The sequence below is a fragment of the Anarrhichthys ocellatus genome, unplaced genomic scaffold, assembly GCF_004355925.1.
Source record: "Anarrhichthys ocellatus isolate YVR2014 unplaced genomic scaffold, GSC_Weel_1.0 scaffold20, whole genome shotgun sequence".
NCBI classification, from domain to species: domain Eukaryota; kingdom Metazoa; phylum Chordata; class Actinopteri; order Perciformes; family Anarhichadidae; genus Anarrhichthys; species Anarrhichthys ocellatus.
In genome coordinates, this window is record NW_022280050.1 from 6832853 (window position 1) to 6842162 (window position 9310).

The following is a 9310-nucleotide window of genomic DNA, read 5'->3' on the forward strand; positions in this document are numbered from 1 at the left end:
TTTTTTTCATTGAACAAAATGTCCTCTTTATGTTATTTGCAAATAATAAATGACGCATGATGCATCGGACTGCAAATAACCCAAGTAAAATTATGCAAAATAGGATAACAGACAAGGAGTCAATATTGTAGTTCAGTCACTTAGCCAGCATAGAGTTCAATTCAAGCCCTTAATCACCCCCATCATCCCCTGTATCTGTTGCTCTTTGAGAGGATAGGCAGCCAAGTCTGCCTCTTTGGGGGTTCCCACTGTACAGTATGTCATCCGCGTATATTCTTTTCCCATATCTTCCAGAACCCTCATATTGCAAATGTTGTTTTCATTGTTGTCGTTTTTTTATTTCCTCTTGATTTAAGTGGATTTAAGTGACATTTTGCTGTTGTATAAAGAACTATGTAAGGAACTAGTTTGAAATAATGCACTGAAAGAATTTGATTTGATCTGGAAATCCTGCAGGAACGTATTGAAGAAATGTGGCTCCAAGCAGACATTGTGTTCTCTCTTCTTTAGCTGTAAGATTTTCATTGGGAAATTGTGTGAACGCAGTTATTACAGTATTGCTTCGAGCCAATTTGACAGAGAGTTTGGCAGCCAGAGGGAGCACAGCGGTGAGGTGAGAATGCTATTAGACAATCGACTCTTACAGATGTTAAACTATATTGGCAAATGGAACCTACATGGGGGAACTTGCATGTTATCAAGAGAAAATTCATGAAAATGTCTACCTGAATATAAAACGTAATGTAAAATGTGTTAAGAGACATGCAAAGTAAAAGAAAAGCTAAATCAAGATAATAACGCAATATGTAGAGATAGCAGCATGAGGTCAGCTTATGCACTTAAATTAAGTCAATAGCTATATTCCTCTACAGAAGATAATCAGACAACGCAATTATACATGGCTTCCCAAAGGACTCCCTCCCTGCAGGGTATGAACACAACACAATTAAGGCAGCGTGGGATTTAAAGTCAGCCATAATGTGTTTAAATATCCGATAAGCTTTCAGCGTATAGAGAACAACATTTGTCCGAATAAAGATACAATAACGTTTCTAATGGCATCTGCTATTGCAGCGTTGTCTCATGCTCTGAAAAGTGTGCTACATTTTCTTGGGGCTTCCATAAAAGCAGAGCTGCAGCTGTGCGGTGCAGGGAGCTTACTGCGTTCTCTGATGCTGGCATTGCATTTCATTACTAATTTAGCTGTATGCCATCCTGAGCATTAGTGTGACATTAATGCAATGTGAAACGAACTCAAAACATCAGCAAGAAAAAAAAAGAATTCCTAATCTGCATCTATTAAGAACAATGGATGCAATTTTGACAGTAGAGCTCCAATGGAGAAAAACATACTATAAATAAAAAAACTAGTCTTTTGCAGTGAAACCTAAACCTGAAACAAAAGTGCAGCTAGCTCTGTGCTGTCATGTTTCATCTCCTCTCCCCTTTAGGGGCTCACAGCTGCAATGAGGGAACAAGTCAGTGTGTCGGCTTGTTGACGCCTTTCTGTTACTCCTATTCATGTGCGCTGATGGACTAACGTGATCCTCGTGATACTCTCTGATGATGTGTAATAAGTCAAATAAACGTTCATTCAGAAACAGAAGGTCTATCTGGATTAGTGTGAGATGTAACACCCCCACCTACTGCTTTTACATATTATAGCCTATTTGTATATTGTCTTCATTCACTTCCATCTTTGCCTTTTGTGTTTGTCACAGCTGCCAACTTGACTGATCTGTTTCCTGACTGAGCTGATCCACATCGGCGTAAAGTAGCAGTCACACCTGGAAGAACTAGTCTGATTTTTTTTGGCCAATAAGCAGCTCCAGTGAAACAGTTCGTATTTTGCTAGGGTAACTCCATTAGCAATCACATAGTAAGTTGTGTAATCTAAATGGTGACACTAAATTCAAGACTGACACTCTGGCAGTGCCACTAAGCAGTAAAGTAAAGCACTCACCACTTGGAGATTCTGAACAGCTTATATAAAGTTGTTATTCTTGGTGACAATACAACAGGGTCCTGGCCCTTTGGAAGATACTGCCTCGGGAAAATGTGATGACTCTGAGAGACAAGCTATGACCTAGCTAGAAACTGAGCGCTGAACACTGAGACTCAGACTCAGGGCAAATATGCTACAAGTGAGACTGAGCTGAAGGAATTTAAATATATAAATATTAGTTCAGCTTGGACACAGAAACAAACAGATAATTTCAGCATTACAGCCTGTTTATCAGACTGTTGTTTAACAGTTTTGCAGTTAGTGTTGCTTGTGAAATATTAAGAAGGGATGCGCGAGGAAAAGACAGACGTAAAGGCATGTTCAAACTCTCATGACAATAGATCAGCAATTCTAATAATGAGGTAAAAACAAAATGGAGAGTCAGTCTGAGCATCAGGCCACAAAAAGGTTCCCCTAACTGATGAATCCCCCAACAATTAATGAAATGTTCCATAGCAAGTTAAATGCTTGCAGGTAATGGCAAATCATAACGTACAAAATATGAGAAAAATACCTTTTTTACTTCAGAAAATCCATTTGTTTTATAAATATATTAGATCTGCTATTGCAAATATTTAATAACAACATTGCAATCAAAAATGAGATCACTACTGCTATACTACAGTATTATCTAACATTTTACTCTGAATAACAAATGTCAAGCCAGACATTATCAACAGACAGTATTAACAATGAACGACCGTACCAAATTGTGTGTGAATAAATGATAACTGAAAACAGAGATTGCACATGAATCCCAAATTGTCAACCATGTGGTGGCGCTAGAGGAAAAGTCAGGGTATTAACGATTCACCCACTGAGTAGCATGTCTGTACAAAGATGTCTTTGCTCTGTAGACCAACCAACTGCCATTGCTATCCCTAGTGCCTTGTTGCAGATGTGTGTAAAAATGTGACCAAACTACAGTATTGTATTGTATAAAACCACGTGGCATATTACCTTTTACATGTGCAGAAAACAAACCTTTTATATGAACTGAGATGATAATAAATGGTTGTAAGTCAAGACAGCATTTGAATCAAACAAAGAAAAGCCAACACACTCATCTTGATCTATTCTGCTCATGCCAAGCAAGCAGTGGGACACATATTGTGCTATGAGAGAACATTACCTTCACCCAGCATACTCGTATAACTATAATTGTGAAATTACCTTTTCATCATCTTCAGTGAAGAGTTCTCCACTTGAAGTCTTGTTGATGGCCTGAGCAACCCCAATGATCTCTCCATCACTGTTGTGAATGGGCATGCACAGGAGTGACTTGGTTTTGTACCCTCTCAGCTTGTCAATTTCATCACTGAACCGACGATCCTGCAATCCATAGGGACAGCGCAAAATTAAAACACAGTGTAAGCACTTATTGCACAAAAAATATCCAGTTTCCCTTTTTACGTTCAGATGATGGTGCAGTGAAATGCACAACTCATCAGGACTCTGAGTCCTCCAAACCACAAAGATAACGACAACATGACAGACAAATGTCTGACTTGAATAGGACGGCCGTTTATGGACATTAAAATAACGTCATTTTTCTTTTCTATTACTCATTTCTACTGTAAACATTGGTTCTACCAAGAATACAACCTCTTAGACTTTTCGTCTACACTATCAAAAAGCCCCTAACATAACATAACATCAAGTAATTTCATGTCCTTGCAGTTTTAATAAAATTTAGTATCATCTTGCTTTCTTAAAATCATGGTAGAAAGTGAGATTTGCAAAAACAACAGGGAGAAAATGATACCTCTCCTTAATTGACTTATTTTGTATTACTCAGTGATGTCTTTGTGAAACTATGGTTTGTCACAAGCTGTTGGTGTTGGGTTCCCATGCTCTGTTACACATTTTGACTGATGATCAATTAACTGTGTCAGATAAAATGACAGAGTGAAAGTAAATGATCTGTCTTCCTGTCTGAGTCTCTCTCTCTCTCTTTCTGTGTCTCATGCTAATGCACACACGCATGCATGCAGAAAGAGGAGCAGGCACCTGATAGGCGTCAGAAATGTTCACTGTCTCTCCGTGCTCAGCCACATATCCGATGATTCCTTTCCCCCACGGCACTTGAACTTCATCTGAGTTAATTGAGGGTAAAACAGTGGTACCTGCGTGCACGTCAAAGAATTTGGACACCAGTGTCTTCTTGTTGCCTGTTCCCTCCACTAAAAACAATGAGCACCGGTCTGCGTCGACCATAATACAAACAAACACAAGGATTTTGTAGCTGAGACTCGTTAGATCCAAGTCGTTAGATATGTCTTTCACGAGCTCCAGGAAAAACTCTCTTTCGTTGTGTTCTTTGAGGTAATACTTAAAATCCACGGCTGTGGACGGGTACTGGGGGATGTTGACTCTGGACTCCAGCAGTGCGCTCAGTATGTGCGCAGTGGTCGGGGGCAGAGAGCTCGCTTTCCTCAGCAGAGCTCTCCTCCTCATGCTCGTCAAGGGCTCCTGGGCCCTGGAATTGACATGTTCGTCGTACGTCCTGTTCACATTGATGGCCTTTGATCTGGCGAAAGTTTTGCGCAGCTCCTTCTGCGAGACTCTCCTTTGCAGGCCGTCGCGTTGGCTCGCCCAGCTGTCCTTACACTCGTTGCTCTTCTCCTCTCTCGGCCAGGCGGGAGCTGCGGCCGCCGAACTTTTGCTCGCCTTGTGATTCTTGAGCCATTTCTCCACCATGCTATATTTCCCCTTTCTGTTCAGGTAGTCCTCGAACAACTCGGGATGCGAGTCCAGAAAACTTTCCACGTCAGAGAACACCATAGTTGGCACTGCCATGCCTGTTCTTCAGATGGTCCTCAGCGAACCAAATCCACGAAGTCGCGCAGAGAAATACCATCTATGAGGCTTTACTGAGAGTTGAAGTAGAGAATCATTTGAATACCATAACTTCCAAGATGCGTTATCCTGAGAGCCCCTGGTGCTCTGGCTACATACCCGGTTTCCACTCTGTGAGGAGAAGGATGGAGACTCCCTTTGCGCACCAGCATATTCCTCCACAGCATCTCCACACCATTCACTTAATTTAAGACCATCAAAGCACATCTAAGTAAAGGAAATTAAAGCTCGCGTGGACTATCACGTGCATTGATCATCTCCCAGAGAGCCACCACCGAGCACCACCGTCGTATGGGTCTTCTTGTGTGCAAATGACGCTGCCTGTGGTTGGCTCGGTCCCGCTGACGCGTGCTTCGTCACAGACAGGAGCTCAGTGTTGCTCCAGCAGTCATTTGAACCGCTTGTCCTCCTCGACTTGCGCTCTAAGTATGATGATGGTGATGATAATTAGTGTAAAGTCATCTGTCATCTTCTCAGCATGCATAATACATATTGTAGATGTATGTAAAGATGTAAAAATGGTGGATGTTTGCATTGTCATTTCATGAAATTATGCTTCAGCAGTGTCAACCATAATGGATTCCGATGTAATCCCCGACGAGGCTTTGGTGATGGCACTGCTGGCTGACATGAGTGACAAAATTGAATGACTATCGCCTGAAGAACAACGAAACATCTATTACACAAGCCACACGCTTTGGCAAATGTGGAATCTGCAGTGGTTTATCTATACAATTTAATAATGGAACAACGACTTTTCTTGGCAGGAGGGGGGTGTCAGAAAATCTAATTCCTTTATACCATTATAGTATTAGTGGATCTGTGTGCAGATGTGACCTCTGGACGCTAGAGGGAGTTATACTCCACAGCATCGACTAGGAATATAGACGCAACCCAACTCTGATGGATAAAACGGTCTTAGCTGCCGTCTCCCGTCATTGGGCACTCCTTGTCCAATGACCTCTTTAAATACAATCACACCCGAGCGTTTAGAAAAAGGAGTTTAAACAAAAGCGTTCTATAGAAAGCTCTGGTATTTGGTACTAGCTCATGACACAGGTCAAAACACATTTTTTTTTTTTTTTTTTTTAAATAATTGTACCAGCCGTTCTACCTGCAGTTTCCTAACAAATGCACTTAGTAACTGTTAGCCAGACAACATCTGTAACCCAACATCGAGTTTTCACCGAGGCAAAACAAACTCTAACCAACATCTTTAAAAATGGGAGGCATTTGTGACTTTTTATATCAGCTTCCAAATTCAAATAGGCTCTTTGAAGCTACAAATATAAAGTTGCTTCATTTACAGAGGAAAAAGGCATCTTTCTTCTACAGTATATTGCACTAATTTGGTTCAGGAATCTACATGAGCCAAAACTGTAGAAACAAGAACACCATGTCAGCCTGACATGATACATCCACACCCAGTACTTGGTCATTATTATTTTTTTTAAGACACCCAACCAGATTCACTTCTAGGAACATTGTGTCAAACAAATAAGAAAAAGAATAAACGTTTAGTGTTGTTTCTTGTCTTCTATTTAACTTGCACATTCAATAATGACATTAAAAGACCGTTGAGATATCATCAAATTGGAAGCAGACATGGCATATTCATTCTTGGAACGGACAGTTTTTAAGACAGCTTGATTATAAATCAAGAAAGTACTGACAAAAAAAATCCTGGATGACAATAAGAAAATAGAATACAAAGCTTTCAGTCCCTACATTCTGAATACACAGTATACATTTTAATAATTCATGCTAGAAAAGGAACCTGTTAAAACCAGGGGATATCATTTTCTCCACCACAAAAGGAGGAGGAGAAACAGAAGTACAGCTGTGACAAAGATGGAAACCTATCATGTCTTTACCAGTCGGAGATTGGTTGCCAGTCATGCCTGATTTTGACAGAAAGACAAGTCCTGGCCTCTTTACCAGTTCAGTTTGTAAGTGCACGAAAACTGGCAAAGACGCGCCGACAAAGTGTTCTTTATGAAGTTGCAGACTTAAGGTACGCTATAAGGTCGGATCGTTCGTTCTTCTTTTTGATGCCAGCGAAGATCATCTTTGTTCCTGGAATGTATTTCTTGGGGTTCTCCAAATAAACCATCAGGGTGTCGTCATTCCAGGTAATGCCTGAAATCAAAGTGAGCAAACACAGTGAAGAAGAAGAATGTTTAAGCCACACAGCATCATTCCTTTTGACTATTAAAATACTGGAAACTTGCATAACGTATTCACCTTTGCTTTTGTTGGCATCAGTGTAGGAGAAGCCCTCTGCCTGGCCGGTTTTGCGTCCAAACAGACCCCAAAGGTTAGGCCCCACCTTGTGCTTCCCACCCTCATCCACAGTATGGCACTGGGCACACTTTTGGACAAATGCCTTCTTGCCTTTGTTAAGGTCTACAGGCATGGTTTCTATAAGAGGAAAAAACGCACACACACACACACACACACACGCACGCGCGCACACACACACACACACACACACACACACACACACACACAGGACAATTGGACTTAGTTGCTTTACATTGTCAGTAGTTACTGACTTATGTTAAATTACTTCCATTGGCCAATCTAATTGTGTTTTGTGTTACTTTCCGTGGCTGCATTTGATTAAAATAAAAAAATAAAAAACCCTCATTCTGCCACTAGGGGGTTCACAGTTGCGTAACTCGGACCCGGTATTGTTACAAAATCACTTTAGGTAACTTTACAGTTTCTGTTAATACACAAACAGTAACGTACTGTTACCTCTACACGTTTACTGTATCCGTCATGTGACGAGCTCCAACAAAGAAAAGGTCGCATAGTGTATCTTAGACAGGCCTACCGTCAAACAATGTTATTATAAGTTAGAAACCTCTGTGAGGTTTGTAAAATATATGGAGACATTTTACAGTAAAAGTAAGAACTTCTTGTAGATTCAAAAAAAGAGACTTTGAATTACCCGGAAACAGTGTAACACCGGCAGAAGACCACGTTGTACACGAATGGACCCGGCAAAGACGGATTTAAGTCGCATAGAGAGATACTTCACTGGCAACAACGAACCAAAACGCTTAAGATGTTGATGATCAGCTTCTTACCTTTTGTCGGTGTTTATTTTGCGGACTTATTGAGACGTATTTCCTCAGCTTTTGGCTTCTTACGAACTCGGGCACAAGTTATTCATGTGCGTGCTCCCTCTCAGTGACGTTACTCCCGCTGAAACGTCATCAGTCAGCTGACCTGTTTCATCATCCTCACTACAGTGGTTTCTGTTATCAAATTACGCAAACCTCCACATCATGCGGAGTAACCGCTTCTTAAAAATACTAAAAAAATAAATAGAACACCTCCAATGTATAGAAACCAGAGCATAACATATTCATTTATTTCCTGTTATTAGACACTGCCGCATAATCATAAACATCTTAAAGACGTGCCTTGATTCTAGGTGTGGTGGGATTAACAATGTCTCTCTATCAGAGCAAGGTAGCATGTAATACATTACCATCTGCAATTACATGGATGCATACAGTAACATCAAATCGTGTACTGTCATTCTGAATTGACAGCACAAAATGTGTTGTCGCCTTAAAAGGGGACCTTAGACATTTCCACTGGTTTCTGCCCATATACAGTATTCAAATGCATCCAATCCCCCTGTTGGTATTCATTAGAAAACCCAAAAATGATAATGTCCAATCATGACAAGGTCAATTCTAGCAATGATGAGTTGTAATAAAGCTTAAACTGGAAAAAAAAACTAGGTGAAGCCAGTCATGAAATCTAATACCCAACCATTTTTGAGACAGACACAGACGGGAATAGTTTACCTTTGCCCATAGACTGCCTGTCAAGTTACTTTAGTACTACACTCTCCATCTCTCAAGTTACCTTGTACATAAAATATTCCCTGCTGTGTGAAAAACCCAGGAGTGCAGTGCACAAGTTTCCAGATGGCTCTGCCCCTGGAGCACCAAACCATCACACAGTTACTTATCATTGGTCTCTTTGCCCATCCAAGACTTGCAATCAAAGTAAATAAAAATATTAAGTATAAAAATGCACAACATATACAATACAAATAACAGAGTAAAAAAAATACAGTATATACAATGAAATAGAATAGTATTAAATTAACTAACTAAACATAAACACTATGGAAAATAGTATGACAGCATTGGCACCCAATTGGACCTCAGAGCTACGTACGTTTGTGACGTAACTACTGTACGTAGTGCGGAGGTCATCAGTGGAGCTATGTTACTCCGTCATGATCACGAGATTAGTCTAATGAGCGCACGTGGAAAGGTAAAGGGAGCTCTCCACCGTTGAGTAACTGGGCACTCCGAGTCCGAGCTTTCTGCGACTCCGCCGCCGCGTTTTGTGACCAGCCCGCTGTCCGCCGCTGTCTGATCCGTTCCTGCGATTTCTTCCCGCTCAAAGCCGATC

At 40.8% G+C, this 9310-nt stretch overlaps 2 protein-coding genes across 2 annotated transcripts in view; both read right to left on the reverse strand.

Moving 5' to 3' along the window:
- Positions 1-5145, reverse strand: part of pde11a (phosphodiesterase 11a) — a 31329-nt gene extending 26184 nt beyond the window's left edge. The window contains exons 1-2 of the mRNA XM_031858705.1: positions 4016-5145; positions 3179-3337 (exon numbers count right to left, since the gene is read on the reverse strand). Of these exons, the coding sequence (XP_031714565.1) occupies positions 3179-3337; positions 4016-4804 (948 nt within the window). The 5' untranslated portion in view covers positions 4805-5145. The remainder of the gene's footprint in view (positions 1-3178; positions 3338-4015) is intronic.
- Positions 5146-5850: 705 nt separating this feature from the next.
- On the reverse strand, positions 5851-8044 carry LOC116389701 (cytochrome c-b-like). The gene is made up of 3 exons (XM_031858612.1): positions 7960-8044; positions 7109-7285; positions 5851-7003 (listed from the first exon to the last, which is right to left on the reverse strand). Exons 2-3 carry the CDS (start codon positions 7278-7280, stop codon positions 6858-6860), a joined length of 318 nt encoding a protein of 105 aa, XP_031714472.1. The 5' UTR covers positions 7281-7285; positions 7960-8044; the 3' UTR covers positions 5851-6857.
- Between the last annotated feature and the right edge of the window lie 1266 nt (positions 8045-9310).